General features: G+C 38.3%; 1 protein-coding gene across 2 annotated transcripts in view; it reads right to left on the bottom strand.

Annotated features, from left to right (window-relative positions):
- Nucleotides 1–18,521, bottom strand: part of MOSPD2 (motile sperm domain containing 2) — a 57,803-nt gene that overhangs the window by 28,810 nt on the left and 10,472 nt on the right. For both annotated transcript variants that reach the window (XM_045874921.3, XM_064573762.1), the window contains exons 3-7: nt 12,244–12,399; nt 10,493–10,579; nt 8,647–8,801; nt 5,297–5,357; nt 2,758–2,796 (exon numbers count right to left, since the gene is read on the bottom strand). In XM_045874921.3, the coding sequence (XP_045730877.1) occupies nt 2,758–2,796; nt 5,297–5,357; nt 8,647–8,801; nt 10,493–10,579; nt 12,244–12,399 (498 nt within the window). The remainder of the gene's footprint in view (nt 1–2,757; nt 2,797–5,296; nt 5,358–8,646; nt 8,802–10,492; nt 10,580–12,243; nt 12,400–18,521) is intronic.

Below are 18,521 nucleotides of genomic sequence, written 5' to 3'. Positions count from 1 at the left end.
GAGGGAACACAAGCAGGGAGAGTCGGGGAGGGAGAAGCAGGCTTCCCGCCGAGCAGGGAGCCCGATGTGGGACTCGATCCCAGGATTCTGGGATCATGACCTGAGCCGAAGGCAGACGCTTAACGACTGAGCCACCCAGGCGCCCCTATTTTTACTACTCTCGGTCTCCTGCACTTCCATGTGCACTTAAGAACAAGCCTGTCAATTTCTGTAAAAAAAGGCAGCTGGGATTTTGACAGGGACTGCACTGAACTGGTAGATGAATTCAGGAAGTACTGCCATTGTAACAATATTAGGTCTTCCAACCCATGAACCAGAGATGTCTATTGACCTAGGTCTTGAATTTCCTTCAATGGTGTTTTGTAGTTTTCAGTGTAGGAGTCTTGAACCTCTTTTATTAATTTTTACTTCTAAGTGTTTTATTCTTTGTGATGCTCTTCAAAATGGAATTTTTTTCTTAATTTCATTTTTGGATTATTCATTGCTAATGTGTAGAAATACAGTTGAGTCTGTATATTGATTTGTATCATGCCATCTTACCGAACTCGTTTATTAGTTCTAATAGGGTTGTTTTTTTTCTTTTTGGTGTGTGTATTCCTTAAAATTGTCCATATAGAGGACTATGTCACCTGCAAATATAAATAGTATTACTTCTTTTCCAATATGGATGCCTTTTATTTCATTTTCTTGCCTAAGTGCCCTGGCAAGATAAGTGGTGAAGGCAGACTACTCTGTCTTGTTCCTGATCTTAGGGGGAAAGCATTCCTTCTTTCACTGCTACGTATGATGTTAGTTCTGAGTTTTCATAGATCCAAGTTTTATATAAATGCCCTTTAGCAGGCTGAGAAAGTTCTCTTCTGTATATTCAAGAATTAACTTTACCCAAAGAGAGGTCTGGCCTTTGCCCTCAGCTTCTGGAAGGTAACCTTCATGCCCACCTTGTAAGGTAAGGAGTGTCCTTGTTTGCCTGAGGGTCTTGGGTCACACTGTAACAATGATTTAGGGTGGGGGCTTTGGTCACACAGTATGAGTAGACCTCTGGAGAATGGAGACTGAGATCAAGCACGTGATTAATCAGTCAGGCCTATGTAAGGGGGCCCTAATACAAACTGAACAGTGGAGTTTAGGTGAGCTTCCCTGGTTGGCAATACTCCAGGAAGTACTGCCACATATCAATGCTGGGAAACTAATGTGTTCCACGTTTGGTAATTAACTGGATTCCACCGTATGTTTCTCTTCCCTTGGCTGATTTAAATCTGAACCCTTTTCCTGTAGTAAACCATAACTGTGAGTATAACAGCTTCCAGTGAGGTCTATGAGTAATTCTAGCAGACCTGAGGGTGGTTTGGGGCACCCCCCGAACTTACAGGTGGTCTCAGAAGTGAGGGTAGTCTTACGTGGACTACTGTGGTCTCCCTAACTCTGCAGGTGTTACAACTCTTTGCACCTTTTATTCCTAGTTTCTTGAGTGCCTTTATCATGAGAATGTACTAGGTTTTGTCAAATGCTTTTTCTGTGTCTGAGATGATCATGTGCTTTTTTCCTCTAGTCTATTAATACATTGAATACATGGATTGATTTTCGTATGTTGAACCAACTTTGCATTCCTGAGATAAATCCCACTTGGTCATGGTGTATAATCCTTTTTATATGCTGCTAGGTTCAGTCAGTACTTTATTGTGGGTTGGTCCATCCATATTCATAAGGGATACTGGTCTCTAATTTTCTTTTCCAGTGATGTTATTAGAATATACTTGCCTCATAAGATGAGTTGGGGAGTGTTCCCTCTTCTCTTTTGGAAGAGTTTGCAAAGGTTTGGTGTTGATTCTTCTTTATATGTTTGGTAGAATTTACCAGTGAAGTCATTTAGGCCTCGACTTTTCTTTGTGGGAAGTTTTTTGATTACTAATTCAAGGTCTTCTGTTATACTTCTATTCAGATTCTTCTTGAATTATTTCTGTATTTTGTCTTTCTAGGAACGTGTCCATTTCATCTATATCATCTAATTTCTTGGCATACAAGCATTCACAGTATTCCCTTATAATCCTTTTAATTTCTGTAAGGTCAGCAGTGATGTCCCTTATTTCATTCCTGATTTTAATCACTGGAGTCTTTTTTTTTTCTTTATCGGTTTAGCTAAAGTTTTGTCAATTTTATTTAACTTTTCAAAGAACCAAGGTTTAGTTTCATTGGTTTTCTCTACTGGTTTCTATATAACAATTGACTCTGGCAAACACAAATGAAAATGTACATTCTGAAAACAACATTAAATTTGCATCATGTTGAAGTTGGTAAAGAGTGTTTTTCAATGTTTTTTAAAATAATTTTTTACCAAAAAATGTATCATGACTGTCTTATAGAAGGGTAATGTGCCTACAGAGATTTGGAGTAAACTTCAGATTCATCCCACCTTCTTCCTCAACACCCAAAGCCCATGAGAAAATCCAGCCAATGCCTGTGTTCTGTGACATGCCCATCTGTGGGTGACAAACTGAGGCATCTGTCTCTAGGTTTACCTGATTGGTTGAACATCTTGACGCTGTTTTTAGAGAAGACTAATGCATGTCCTATCCAGAGCCTGGGGGTAGAACATTAACCCGGTTTGCTTAGGAAGAGCCTTTGAATGTTCTAGCTCCAGCCTCTTAAGAGTACACACCAAGCACAACATAAACATTATTTTAAACCACCATAGAAATATGGCTAAATTGGAAAAAAGGAAATCAGACATTTTGTTTTAGCAAAGTATAATATACTCACCGTTCATTATCCAAGGCATATCAAAGATCACCATTTTTGCTGAAAGAGAAAAAAATTCATTCAATGTGATTTAGTACCACTATAGTACTATCACTTATACCTGGTCTAGAAAAAGCTGGCGATCTAAACCTAACTAAAAACTGAGCTAGCTGACTCTGTTCTAATTCAGTGAAGTGTGAGTGGTGCTTGAACCAAATTAACTTCTCACACTGATGAGGGGCCCACCCCCCAGGGCAGCTTTTTGGAAATGACCACTGCATTATCACTGTCCTTTGGCAAATAGCCTGTTCTTTTGCTCATTTATTGCTTTTGCTGTTTGCAGAAAGGTACAAAAGAAAATAGTTAAATGGGTAAGTGGAATCTTTGGATGTGGCATGTCATATTAGTGTTGAAGTCCAGTGAACTTTAAAATGATTTCAATGTCTATGTTAATTAATTGAATTTAAATAAAAAAATGATTTCAATGTCTAATTTATTGGTTTTGCTAAGTTTCTAGAGATTATATTGTTAAACCACTCGCACATTTTCCCTTTACCCTAACTTTAATACACCATTACGTTTTAAGAAACAGAATTTATACTTTTCTTCATATTATAAGCCCCAGCAAGCCAGTAATTCCCAAGTATACAGAAGTATTATTTGCATATTTAGATGAAGACTTGAATAGCCCTATTAACAATTATAAGAAAGAACCAGAAATCACAAAGGGAAGTTTTGATATCCAATTCATTGTTCTATTACAAATGAATCAAAATATAATTTCATTCTTCTCTGAGCAGAGAACATCCTAGAATGATTATATTAATGTAGGACAAGTAAAGTTCATCTGAGAAACAAGGTATCTCACAGAGGTAGCCTGGTGCTTAATACCTCAATTTTCATCTGTGATATGCCTAAAAAGATGTGGACTTAAGGTTTTACGAAATAATGGTTGTGTTTCATGACAAATTTTGAAGCATAATCAGATTTTACAAAATTTAATGTCTGCAAAACTACATTATGTAGGCAGAATATATACACATTACCTCTAGTTAATCGGAATGAATAGTATTCCAATTCATAGTTTATCTAGAACCATGAATTTATTAAGAGTTCTCTCAAAAGAATCTTAGATATGCTTTATAAGGTAATAATGATATTTATACTATTTATAAATGGCTCTTCACAAACTTTTAGATATTTCAATAAACAAGTGGATATTTTATTTTCATTTTATACATAAGAGGAACAACCTAATCATATGGGGTCGAGATTCCCTATTGACCATTTGATTGGTATTATAAAACTTAATGAATCAGGGTACATGGTGGATCCAGGAAGAATTCAGAAGGAATAGCAGATCCTCCAGGTTTCCCAACCAGACATTCTCTTTACCTAAAAAGTTTCATGAATACTCCCTCTAAAGACATGAGAGCATGGGCTAGCAGTGGCACTGATCCTTGAGATTGATCATGCTTGCTGTCTGTTCCTTACTTCACATGAATAATAACGTGAAAGCATGCCAAAGTTAAGAAGATTTAGGGATTTTAAGGTTTAATATCACCTAAGTCAGAAGTCTCAAAAGACCCTAATTGTGGTATTTGCCAGGCTGTGCCCAGGCAGATCTGTGAGTTTCCATTTTCTGATATCCCTGTTGTCTCTCTTCTGCTTTTTTCACTTTTAGTCCACTGGAGCTAAAAATATATGGCTGTTTATGTGGGACAACATCTTGATTTCTCCAGAGTTTGGAAAACATCATATAAATCTAATAAATCAAAAATGAATACATAAGATTTAGGAGTTCTTCATTCTGGTAATTAATGCAAGAATCACAATTAAAAATAAACTCTAAATGCCTGATTTAAATGCAGTGTATGCTAGTCTAATTTTTTTTTAAAGATTTTATTTATTTGAAAGAGAGCGAGCGTGCGCAAGAGCACACAAGCAGGGGGTAGAGACAGAGGGAGAGGGAGAAGCAGACTCCCCGCTGAGCAGGGAGCCTGATGTGGGGCTCGATCCCAGGACCCTGGGATCATGACCTGAGCCGAAGGCAGACGCTTAACTGACTGAGCCACCCAGGTGCCCAAGTCTAATGTTTTCTTAATGACAATTTTAAAATGAACGATTAGTAACACAGTACATTTTATGTATGAGTACTGCTTATCACACAGTATACTTTATCAATACTGCTTATGTGTTTCTTATATGTAAGAAGTTCCATATAATAAATATTATTTTAAATGAGCTTTTTATTGAAAGATGACTAAAAATGGGATAATCTTCAAAATAAAGGTATGTTTTTATGTACCTATATATGTATGTGTGTTATAGGATGCCATCTATACAGTTTAGAACTTAAATTCTTAAAACTATAAAGGACAATTATGAAAATTTTCCCTTATATCTACTAGGATATGCACTTAAACTTCTATGCACACATTTAAGCTCCTCATCAGAAAATAACACTTCAGGTATTAAAGTCTATAGTAATTTAAAGCAATCTGAGCCATTGTTTATAGTTTCTATATTTTGTATTTTTATAAAAGAGTAAGTTACTTACAGAGGTATTTAGGATAATAAACCTTAAAGCAGTTGATGATAAAGCGTACAAAGTCCATATCCTAAAACAAAGATTACACATTTAAATCTTTAAGACTATCCACGTTAGAGAATTTTAAATTGCACATTTCTAAAGGTGATACAACTATTAAATAACATAAAATAATAATTAAAAAAATCTTACTGAACTGGTACCCCTTGGAATAGGGGAATAACAATTAAAATATGGTTCTTGGGAAAAAAATACAAATGAGACAATTCTTTAAAAAATAAGCTCATATATAAATATGTATCTATATTTCCAGGGATTAAGGTTTTAAGTCATTAAGCTACTTATAATAATCAGTCCTAAAATCAAGTAAAAGAAAGCAGATGCTTAAACATCATTCCTGTTACCTCAAACTAGTGAGATACTTCAGGCTGCTAAAGTAACATGGCATTATAAAGTGGATCTAAAAGCAATGCCTATAGAGAAATTCTAAAAATCTGTTGAACAATTAAGGAATTATTTAAAACAAGTGTACAGTTTACAATCTCACTACTTGGAATGATATTACATATATCTATTCTGGTATATTTGCTTTTTAAACCTAATTTTTATACCTTGTAATAGTTTCAATAAAATACGTTTTATCAATCTTTTACACAACAGCTAATCTGAACATATTGGTGTTCTGTATCTACTTCGCCTCTAGCTTCTTTCCTCTTATTTAGGGACCTCGAATTAGAATTAGAATTTTTTAGTTTATATTCAAGTGTTGTTCATTGACTCCAATTCCTGGGAAACTTTATGAACATAACTGTCTGTTGGTTCTACTGCATTGAACACAGCAACATGAAATTAGGTTATGAGGGTCACTATTCACATGGATCATTTCATTCCATGTTATTCCATGGCCGTAGGCCAACTTACTAATCCTGATCAGCCATCTTATAAGGACTGTAGGATGAAAGATAATCAGGCAAACTTAAATCCATCAATTACTGAAAGGTGAGTTGTCCAGAGATGAATCTATAAAGTCATTTCTAGGATGTGAGTTGCAGCATCCTTAATTTCAGTAAACTGAAAGCAAGCATCCTTAAGTGTGTTAAGTATTTTTTATGGAATAAATCCTAGTATATAATAGTACCTTTATAACTAATCATTATATCCACTGTGTACCGAGTTTAATAATTTGTATTTAAGAGTCAAAGAAATATCTCAAAATAACTAGTTCTATAAAAATCTGGTTACCTATATGATTTGTGACCCCCAGAGACTTTGCCCAAAAAGTCTTCATCCAATATTCTTGTTTTCGTCTTTTAACTGGATAGCCTTGCTTATAAAATCCCAAGTTACTGCTAATTCAAGTGGATCTGATAGGATACCACTGGTGTTAAGTATATTAGTGGGTACTACATTAAAAAGTTCCATGAAACCTATTGCTCTGCCTTCTGTGAGGATGTCTTCAAGGACTATTTATTACCCTGTAAAATGTCCTCCCTTTGGGGACCCATGAAATACTTTTCTCTCTAGTTCAAGTATCAGTAATGAATATACTTCTCCTAAGACACTGGTTTTAAAGTACGGCCACTGAAATAATTTTAAGTGATTCCATTTCTTTCAGACAGGCAGATGAAAGACTGGACTCCAATCAGTGGCCCAACTCTAACAAATAGCTTTTAATTTTTTTTGCCTTGCAATTCTGCATACTGTTCATAAGCCAACTTAAATCCTTTGTGAATCACGAGGGAGTCATATATAAAAGTAACTCAATTAGGATTCAGTATTTTAAAACATTAATACTGATTTAAATACTTAGTAATGCAAATAAACCTTATTTAAAGAGAGAGCATATAAGTAGTTTGAAAAAAAATCAGTTCAAGTCAATTCCTTGCCCCTATGTTTGGCAGTAAAAAACATTAGCACTTGTTTATGATTCTGGGTTAATAATTAGAAACTGTCATATACAGAGGATGACAGAATCATGATTTATTTTTATGGAATACCTATTTATCTAGGTATTTTGATTTAGACTTTGGGTATAAAACAATTTACTCTGTAATCTACAACTCACTGAAGTGGAAACTAGATTGAAAAAATCCAGGGCAATGGACTCTTAAAATATGCATAGAGATAAAGATGAAAATAAAAATGTGTGATCCCACCACCCAAAAAAATCCCCTTGTTCTCTCTAGGCTGTTTTTTGTTTGTTTTTTTTTGATGTCTAAGAGTTCCTTTTTTGGAGGCTAGGTATCACTAGGACATAATCCTGTAGCCTTTTTTATCATTCATTTTTAAAAAAGGTATTTTCCACTATTACTACACTTATTTATAAACACCATTTTATATAGCTACATACACTCTATCAATTAATACACCATAATTTACCATTTGCCCATGCTGACATTTACATTTTTTTCTGTTTTCACTATTTTATTTTTTTAAAAATTTTTTCTAAGTTTTCACTATTTTAAATGACACTCTGAAAAAAAAAACACTTGGCACACAATGCTTTTTTCTGTACTCGGGATTATTTCTTTAAAATACATTTCCAGAACTTAGTTACCAGGCAAAGAATACGAATACGAACACCTTAAGATTCTTAACATACTTTGCCGAGCGGACTTGCAAAAACGTTTCACTACTGCCCCAGGCAGGTGTGTGAAGGCTGCTTCACTGCGACCAGAAGTAGCTAAGGCTCGAATGTGAGAGACAAGAGCTATCATCAGTGTGCCAAAGGATCCCCATCGCTGCTGAAGGGTCTGTAGTTACTAAGGTCACAAGGGCCCAAGTTAAAGACTGGTGGGTTTTACTTATTTTTTAAGCTTGACAAAAATCACCTGAAGAAAACTGGTTTCCAAAGCTGACCAAATCAAGCAAACAAAAACCCCCAACAGAATGACAAAGTGCCATATGTGCAAAAGTCAGGTGAACATCTCACAACTACCAAACATGGTATGAACCTAACAGTACCGCAGAGAGCGTGCATTACTTTCCCCAGTACTTCCTGAGTGCATTTCTCTGTGCCAGGCACGGGGCGAGGTGCTGCGGGATATTAGTACTGACAGAAGACTTCCATATCACCACAGCTACTCGTTACCCTGCCAGCTTCCACGTCTCACCCTGACACCTTGTGTATCACATGAGGAGCATTTCTAGGAAACTCACAGTTTCCGTGCCAAATACTGAAGCAAATTTCTTTCTTTGCAAAACTTACTTCATGTCTGACTTGACTCACAATACACAAGGAAAACAAATAAATCCCAAACAGAACTTGGTCAGCTTAAACATACAGCAGTATTTGGCTGGGAGGAGTGGCGGGGAGGACATGACAATAAATAATGCTTGCGAATTAAAGAAATGCTTACTATGCTATTTATTCCAGTTTCTGACAGGTCAAACATCACTGTTACGGGTTTCCCATTTTCTCTTTTAGCGTAACGTTCCAACCAGAATGCGATAAGCTTCTTTTTGTCCAACATGGTTTTATGGTCTTTTACGTGATACTTCACCCTGATCCAGACTTTTAACAGAACAGAGGATAAAAATAAGAAAAGTACCTGTCATTAGAATGTTATTTTACACACAGATCATTCCTTTCCCTTAACATTTTCTTCATTTGCATTTCATTTTCCTTCTCAGATTAAAAACATCTCCTTCTTCTTTTAAATAAGAAACACTGTGCATTTGGGAACTTCGAGAGGAGCAGAAAGGGGAACTCTTTTCCGCCTTGGAAAATAAACTTCTCTAGTAAGAGGGAAAAGAAAATACAGGTGAACAAACAATATCTGGTAATAACCTAAAAGTACTCTTCACTGTGCTTGACAAGAAAGCAAGCCAGTGGTGGTGGGAAGCACTAGAACAAACATCGCGTGCGGAGAAGCAGCCTGGACAGAGGCACGAGGGCGGCCCGAGTCGGGGCGGGAGCGCGCGCGTGGACAGAGCGCCACGAACCGCTCGGGGCAGGGCAGCTAGGGCAAAATGCGGCCAGTGCCGAGAGGAGACGCTCAAGAGACAAGGGCTGGGCTGGAAGGGCTCCAAGTCAAATGCTAAGGTGTGCTTTTCCTACTTAAGACATCCCGCGGAGGCAGCAGCGCGGAGGGGAGAATGGAAGAGGCAGAGAAGGCAACCCAACAGGCCGTGCCCTGGGAAGGCAGTTAGGGTCGGGACTGAGGAAGTGACGGAAATGGGGAAGGGGCTCCGCTGAAGCTGTGGCGGGGGGTGGGGGGGCGGACAGAGGCTGTGGGCCCGAGCTGGGTGGTGCTGGGTGGTGCGGAAGGAGGGCAGGCAGTGGGATGCGATCCAGTAGCGCTTTTGTGTTGAAGGTGGCCGGCAATCAGTCCAGTGGCACCAGTCAAGTGGGTAGCTGGGTAGCTATGTGCACGTCCCCTGGGGACCATGTGGGTCATCACTGTTTGTGGGGAGGCAAGGTCCTTGAGATCACCCAAGGGGACTGTATCAGCTGGAAAGTAAAAGCAGCGAAGAAAGGAATGAAGCCTGGGAAGCGCATGTAAGGGACCGGGAATGAGAGCAAAGAGAACAAAGAGAAACGAAGACTGGGAAAGAGAGCCGGCACAGGAGGGAAATGCTAGGAGAACAGTGTTAAAACAGGAATGGACCACATGCTGCAGAGGGAGCGGGCAAGCAAGCGCTCGGGATGGGGCTCTGATACTCCTGCCCAGTCACAGCTCTAGTACAAACCAAGCTGCATTTTGGACAAAGGGGCGAGAGGAATAATAAGGGAGGCATCAGGATGGTAGGGATGGTTGTTACTGGTCCTCCTACTATCACAGATTTCACAAGAAGCTAAGGGGAGAAGACTGGTGGGGGGTGGGGGGACATGGGCATGACAGGGACAGACGTCAAACTTGAAAAGTCCATTTAGCAACCCTTAGCAACTGTCGAAAAGATTTTCCATGAAAATACTGGGTTGAATTTTAGTATCAGTAAATTAGAAAGAAGATAATGACTCTGCATTACATTATTTTGGCTGTGTTACAGGATGTGGCATTTGCCTTTACCACCTACTTTATCATAATGCAAACAGTACATACAACTAAGTGTTTGACACTGTCAAGATGGCCCTAATGGTCCTAATTGTAGGGAACTTGATGTGTGGTACATATGGAGAAGGTTCTGCCTATTATTAATTCAGTTGAGATAAACGCATCTCAAAATCTTGAAAAGCCAGTACATCAATTAAAATATACTTACACAACTTGTTGCCTTCTTTGTCATAACCGTGGAGATAAATACTACCAATTTCCAATAACCATCTGGGAATGGAGGATTCAGTCAGGTCTAAAAAAGGATAAACCTGATGAGTAATTGTAACTTAGGGGCCTTTTAAAAAGAAAACTTACAATGTAAATGCTAATGTTATATAGTAGATCTGATATAAAAAAAGATAAGCTTATTCAAGTATCTGGAAAGAACCTCTGGCAATAAAAAAATGGTGTTTCTTACTAAGTAAACAAACTACATAAAGACATGGATGAGAGAAATGGGAAAAAAAATCCATTTCCCTTGACACACTGGCCATTATTATGTGGACACATTTCCATTTTTGGTTGTGCTTCACATAATCATTTTCAACAAATACTATCACGATTGGACAATTTCAAGATAACATGCTAGTAAATATCCACATTACAGCCTCAGGACTGATTTAAAAATCACTTATGGTTTCTCTAGTAAAATATTTTTCTACAAAGATTCATATCTAGTAGAGTCTAACACATTTTATAATCTTGCGGCAAATGGAAAATACTTGGAAAAAAAAAAAAAGCTAGATCCATTAGCAGGAGGAACAAAACAAGGTCTGTCCAGTCTCTAGTGAGAACACAGCAAGGCAGTAAATGCCAAGGCTTTTGTTTCATTCACCAGTAGTTCCCTGAGAACTTTCAAAGATTCTTTACCTTTCTGCACTACCCTTTTACCATATCTCCGCCATGTGTCACTGGAAACTAGCAATTCCATATAAAAAAATACTACTGTTTAGCTTAAAAGTTCATTCTGTACTTAAATGATTTACATTTCTTTGCTTGATTAATAAATGCTTCACTGTTTGTTGACATGATCTATGGTTTTTACATTTCCAATCAAATTATTTCTTAAATACTCCCCTTCTCATGGATTTTTTTCTACAAGTATGAAGACTGGGGAGAGTATCTGCTCTGGATTTATTTGTTGACTTTTTTGTCTTAAGTCTCCAGACTCACTCACTCCAGAGTCTGTAACCCTCAAGGTCAAGAAATCCTTCTTTGTACCTCATCAAAACCAGCAGTTATGCCAGATTCCTCCTGTTAAATTTTACAAGAGAGGTAATGTGTAACCTTTCCTATCAAGGGTTCTTCATATACTTGAAGACTGTTAAAAAAACCAAAAAAACAAAAAACCCTTCCAAGATTTAAAACTCCCATTGTGGGGGAAAATGTCAATCTAGAATTGGGTCTTCAAATCAAGAAGTTAAGCAAAGGCTGCCATAGGCATCCTTGGGGATAAGCCTGCTTTTTTAGGGGCCCCCAGTTATTTAGCAATGCTACAGGGGGTACCTATTAGCACAAGGAACTCTGGGGATAGAAAAAGATATAAGGCAACAACTGAAAAACAAAACAAAACAGGAAAACAGTATCTCCTCCGTACCTCTAGGCCTTGTAGTGACGATGCTGTCTTGCTATTGTTCAATGGTACTGAACTAAACAAGCACAGATTAAGAGACTCTGCTCTGAGTCCAAGAATCTGAATGTAATTCTGCTCCTTGGTGATCTGATTTCCCTATGAACGATACTACTTTTAAGACATTCGTAAGATGCTTTCAAAGTGTAAGTGCGTTTTTATAAAACATTGTATTTTGGTGTTTATGATGATTACCAAGAATATTTGCAAATACACTATTTGATAAATGTAAAACTAACATTTATGCAGGGGACAGTATACTGTCAAGGTTAAATTGAACGTCTTACCGTTGACACACATTTCTTTCCTCCACTGAAAACTTTCATCAAGCATCTTCAGTGTTTCATCAACAACACTATGTCTCCAAAGTAAGTAACTTTCAACCCAGTTATCATCCTGTTGTAGCCTTTCAACATCACGTGGATCATATTTATCTGGCTTATCTGGGGGAAAACAGTAATAAATAGCCAAGTCAGATACATTCTGCAGTGAGTAATAACACTAATGCCAGGAGAAAAAAGATAGGCAAGACAAAGCTAAGCTACAGAAGATAGCCACTTGAAGGATGCAGTTCAGATGAAAATGCAATGTAAAGGATTGATGGAATTTCTGAGAGGAGAATAACGTTATCAAAAGATGGCAAGCTTACTTTAAAGATTTATTTATTTGTGTGTGTGTGTGTGAGAGAGAGAGAGAGAGAGAGAGAGAGAGAGCGCGCACACAAGCAGGGGGAACGGCAGGCAGGCAGAGGGAAAGGGAGAGGGAGAAGCAGGCTCTCCGCTGAGCAGGGAGCCCAATGTGGGGCTTGATCCCAGGACACTGGGATCATGACCCGAGCCGAAGGCAGATGCTTAACCGACTGAGCCACCCAGGCGTCCCGGCAAGCTTATTTTAAATAAGCCATAGTAGAATTAAAAAATAAGACCACAGTAAAATGTTTTTTTAAAAGATTGTTATTTATTCATTTGAGAGAGAGAGACAGAGACAGAAAGAGCAGGAGTGGGGGGAGGAGCAAAGGGAGAGAGAGAAGCAGACTCCCTGCTGAGCGAGGAGTCCTACCACGTGGGGCTTGATCCCAGGACCCGGAGAGATCATGACCCGAGCCAAAGGCAGACGTTTAACCATCTGAGCCACCCGGCTGTCCCAAGACCACAGTAAGATATTTTGTATGACCCTCTCTAAAACTATAAACCAGTATCTAGGAAGATTATGTTGCCTGAACTTGAAATCCTTACCCTGGTCAATGAAAAAAAATGAAGTTTTATACGTAAAGAATGAAGTTGTACTTAAGACGACATCTGCTTGGCAATATCATTTCTTTTAAAGATTCATTTATTTTAGCAGGGAGAGGCAGAGAGAGTCTTAAGCAGACTCTGCGCTGAGTGCAGAGCCCGACGCGGGGCTCGATTTCACGACCCTGAGATCACGACATGAGCTAAAACCAAGAGGCGGATGCTCAACTGACTGCGCCACCTAGGTGCCCCTGGCAATGTCATTTTAAAAAATGAAATACAAAATGGAAAACTGACCATGTGTGTAGCAGTCAACATTTCCCATAATTTACTGGAATAGCCGTTTCCAATAATTTCTTATTATCTGCTTACGCACAAGCTATGGAACTTGATATTCCTCCTTCCACATCTTGCTTTATTTTTCTGTAACTGAACTTGGTCTCCTCACAACCACCTCTGCACATCCAGATTCTACCATTCTGCAAGACTCCTTTCAAATGTTTCCTCTTCCACAAATTTCCCTGAGCCCAGAAGGAATTCCTTCCCTCCTGTGAACAGGTACAGGACTTAAACCAAGCCTTTCTTAAGGCACTTAGCATGTTTTCCCTTTAATCAGTTACAGCACGTAACTTGCCATATAGAGACTGTGTGTGAGAGCAGAGCCTATATATTTTAGGACTCCTTCAAAGCAGGTTATACTAGTGCCAACGAAAAGGCCTTCAGGAGACCTCAATCTATTCCTTCCCTATTTTTATTTTCTCAGTTAATGGTACCCTCCCAGGGGTCCAAGTGGGAACTTCAGAAAATTCCCTGGCTCCTTCATCTCCATTTTTTTTTTTTTTTGCATCTAGTTAGATGCCAAGTTTTACAGATTCTATCTCCTCTCTATTTACTCTGCCTTATTTCAAGCCATCAGAAATAACAGCCAAAAGGGATGGAAAATATAAAGTACAAAGATTCTTCATTGAGTCTCAATTTCCTTATCTTTAAACTGCTTTAGATAATGACAGGGTTGTGTGAAGATCAGATGAAAACATATATATGAAAGTACTTGGAAGTTTAAAGTGCTATAAAATATAAGATTAGTCCATGAATCATGCATTTGTACAGGGTTACCTTGGATATCTGGGCTCTATTTTGCTAATCTATATGATGACTGATTCTACAGTAGGTAAACCCTGGCAAATGTTTTTTGGCTCTGTTACTCAAAAATTCATCAGTATTCAAAGTCCAACTTTAATTTATAAACATGAGTCGGATATAAAAAAGTTGACACTGTTGCGCATCAGGAGGGCCCCCGTGAACACCTCTCCCCTGCAGAAGCACCCTCCAGTCTGGCCACTGCACAGCCCCCACCACTCCACCAGTAATACACTGTTGTCCTTGAAATTACAGGCTGGCTTCTTCATTTTCAAGAACATTTCTGCCAAATGCTCAAGTCTGAATAACCACAGTTGCCTCGCCACGAAAAATGTGACTAATCCAGCTGGCAACTCAAACATGCAGAAGTGTTTTGTGTGTACTGCCCAATTCAGTCACACAGAACATTAAAAGGACATGTAATAAAGGGTCAAGTTTTAATAAAATGTACTGCTTCATCAGGGGCTTTCTAAAATAAAATTGGCTGCTTCTGCTTTTTTTTTTTTTTTTAACTGAGAGTGCCCACAAGGAAGACTACAATGACCACTACCCTTGATCTGGGCTGACGAGCCAGCAGTTTTACCCATGGCTTCTGTGTAATCAGCTCAAATAGCAATATGATAAAAAAGGCAAATGGCTTCTTAGCATTATTATGAAAATAGTTTTGACCTCACAGGCTCCTGCAGAGTCTTGGGCATCCCCCAGGGTCCAAAGACTAAACTCAGCACCACTTACCTGGAACAATATATGGCAAGTGGTAAAAACTCAATAAACATTAGCCATAGGAGAAGAAGAAACCATGACTGTTGTTACTATCATTGTAACCACTGCTGGTATTCCCACTAGGGATACCATAAAAGAGACAGCACCTGTTACTATGAAATGTAAAGCAAACTGCTTTTGGATAGATTTAGGGATGGAGGTCTTTGAAATTAAAATCTCCATTTATAGTAAAATGACTAATTACTGTTATTGTCAGGATGTGTGCTTATATATGAAATGCCTGTTGAACATTTACCCCTATACAGCTAGGGAAAGAGAGAGCAGGAAAAGACAGAGGAGAGGATTGGGAGGAGGTCCTATATGGTGGTGGGGAGGGAGGGAGGCAGGAAGAAAGTCAGGGCAGAAGAGGACAGAGAGGAGGGCTGAGGGGAGGAGAAGGAGGAGGAGAAACACACACACACACGCACACACACAGAAAAAGAGTCAACTGAACATTCAAGGTAAGGAAAGCTTGGCCAAGTGCAATAAGGGTGCTTATGACAACACACTTTGCTGCTTTCAAGCACTGCCCCCAGACAACTGAACCCTCAAGTGTGAGGTGGTTTTCAGAAAACCGGTCCTCTGGTAAATCCAGACGTTATACAGGAATAAACTAAAGAGGTATACTCAAAAGGTAACTAAAGCTACCAAACACACATTTGTGCACATACACCTCTGCCCCTCCCACCTACTCACGACATCATTTTGAAAGACTTTACCTCTCAATAATTAAGGTATAAAAACGAGAAAGAGATTAGTTGTATACACAGACATGTATGTATATGTCTATATTCTCGTAATACCTTATCCTTACTACTTTCATCTTGCTGCAAACCAGTGAAAACTTCATTGCAAACCAACATTAATCTCAAGTTATGGGTTTTTAAGCCTCAACTTTGCAGTTCTTCCAAACAGCTCAAAGCTCGTTTTGGCCACTCCTTTGTAAGAAACCTTAATGGTTCACCCATGGTCCACTGTATTTTTCCACTATTTATTTATTCTTACACAAATTTTGCTGTCGATTGGTCCTGTACTTATACAGTGTTTCACCATCAGACACATACTCAAGTTCAGAATTTGGCAGAGAAAGAACTAAAGATAAATGGCAAGGGAGATTGAGCTCTCACACAGTACTAAATGTTTCAGAGTAAAGATGACTTCTCTCAGCTTTTCATCTCTTTCTCTTCTGTGTGTACGTACACACACACACACACACACACACACACACACTCACACTTCATACTGTCTCTCACGTATACATTCCAAAAAAATTTTTAAGTTTTGCAGGATACAGTTTTTACTTGTAAAATGGTGAATTTCATTATTAACTTTTCTTTTTCTCCCTTGTACTCGGCTGGTGAAATTACCAACAGGTCAGAACCGTATTTTAAAGGTAACGAATATGAAAAAAAGGTCTAGCCAGATTCAGGATATGGGACAGAGTGATGGAATCAGAAGACCCATGCTACTATGTACAGGGACTGAGCAAGTCACTGATTTTCTTCTCTGTAAAATGGAGATAAGGTCTGCCTACCCTACCCACAGATCAAGAACACTCTGAAAATTTTAAATACTATATAAATGAATTTTCATTAACCTAAGGTAGAATGCTATCCATGAATATAAGATTAAATTCTAACTGGCCCATTAATCAGTTGAGAAAATCTTAGAAGTAAACTGTAGTTATTACAAATGTGCCTAAATTTCAGATAAAGGTTGGAAAAAATACAAAAGTATTCTGATAATGAAAACTAGAGAAAAATTCTTAACTAGACAACATAATGACGTTCAAAAGCGGCAAATATACAACTGTCAAACATTATAGTAATTTAAAACCTCCTAAACCCTCTTATTTCTCCAGGACTTTGAGCACTGATCCACTTAAAGTCCTGGCAGGGCCCCGGAAGAGCATCTGTACTGTCCGGACCATTTCTATTGGCTGGAATGTGTTACTGTCAACAGTGGGAGTGATCAGGGTAAAATAACAAAATATCCCCTTAAGGACATCCTTAAGGGAATTTTAGTAGGTTACAACCTACCCTAAATCTCCCCTTTCCTGTGACGTCATCTGGTGAAAGACTGAGAGGCAGGTGCTCTTTTAAGATGGGATTAAGCCACACACACACAAAAAAGATGGGATTAAGCCACTAGCCTATAGTGGTGATTCTCAAACTTCAGGACCTGTCAGAACCACCAGAGGGCTTGTTTAAAAGGGGGATTACTGGACCCCACTCCCAGAGTACGTAATTCATGGACGGGAACCAAGAATCTGCATTTGTAACAGGTTCCTACAGGATGCTGGACTGCTGTTGGTCCAGGGAACACACTTTGAGAACCATGGTCTATTACAGGTGTTGGAAAACTTTCTGTAAAGGGCCAGATGGTAAATATCTAAATATCTTAGACTGTGAAGGCCAAGATGGCTGCTGCTGCTGATTCTTCTTCTTCTTCTTTTTAAGTAATCCTTTAAAAATACAAAAACCATTCTTAGTGCGAGGGCTGTACAAAAAGAAAACTTTGCTGACCTATGATTTGTTGTAGAGAGGGGAGGTGCTTTCTATCTTAGATGATATATATCTCCATTTATTTATTCAGGTCTTCTTTCAATGTTCTTTAGTAACACAATTTTCTTGATAAAAGAAAAAATGTTGCAAATTTCTTCTATTAGATCATGACGTATTTTAGAGATTTTTGTGTTGCTATAAGAGCCAATAAAGAGTGGCAAACCCTATACCTCTTATTTTCCTTGCCATATTGGTAACTAGGTTATTTTATATACCGCAGAATTTTAGAAATAATAGTGTCGATCACTATCTTTCCCTTGACTTTATGGGAGTTATTTTGAAGTTTCACAATTAAACATAACATTTGTTGTAGGTTTTTAGGAGATACACTTAGAACAAAGAAAGTTTTCCTTGTTTGCACGAAGTTTTGTTTGCTTTACACAAAGTTGAATTATACCCAGTGTGGTTTCTGTCTTTGTTGAAATAAAAGCTTTTCCTCATTTAATTTTGTTAATGCATATATATATTTTTATTTGCTCAAGTAATTATAGAAAAAAGAGAAAACAAATATGGTTAGCTAAAGAGAAAAGAGAAGGCACAGAAGAGGCACACGAGATGAAAGACCTCTCAATGTTTACCTTTTTATGTGGTTTTGATTGTTGAACCTGACCTATTCAGAAATGTCATTGAGAAGCATGTTGTTAATGTGGTAAGTTCCTCTGTTGCATTTTCTGATTACCATCTTTGTGTTCCTGGGACTAGCCAACTGCTTGGGCCTTATCTGTGGGCACGTCTCTCTGCAAAGGGGACAGTGGTAGGGACCTATGGCTGCCGACTCAGTCTCTTTAATGGTCATTGATCCAGTTAGGCTTTTTACTTCTCATTGAGACAAAGTGAGAGGATTTTTCTCCTCTCCATAAAGTTTTC

The sequence above is a fragment of the Mirounga angustirostris genome, unplaced genomic scaffold, assembly GCF_029215605.1.
Source record: "Mirounga angustirostris isolate CCGP_5_RB_7025 unplaced genomic scaffold, mMirAng1.0.hap1 SCAF_11, whole genome shotgun sequence".
Taxonomy (NCBI): Eukaryota; Metazoa; Chordata; class Mammalia; order Carnivora; family Phocidae; genus Mirounga; species Mirounga angustirostris.
This window is presented reverse-complemented; position numbering and strand designations above follow the sequence as displayed.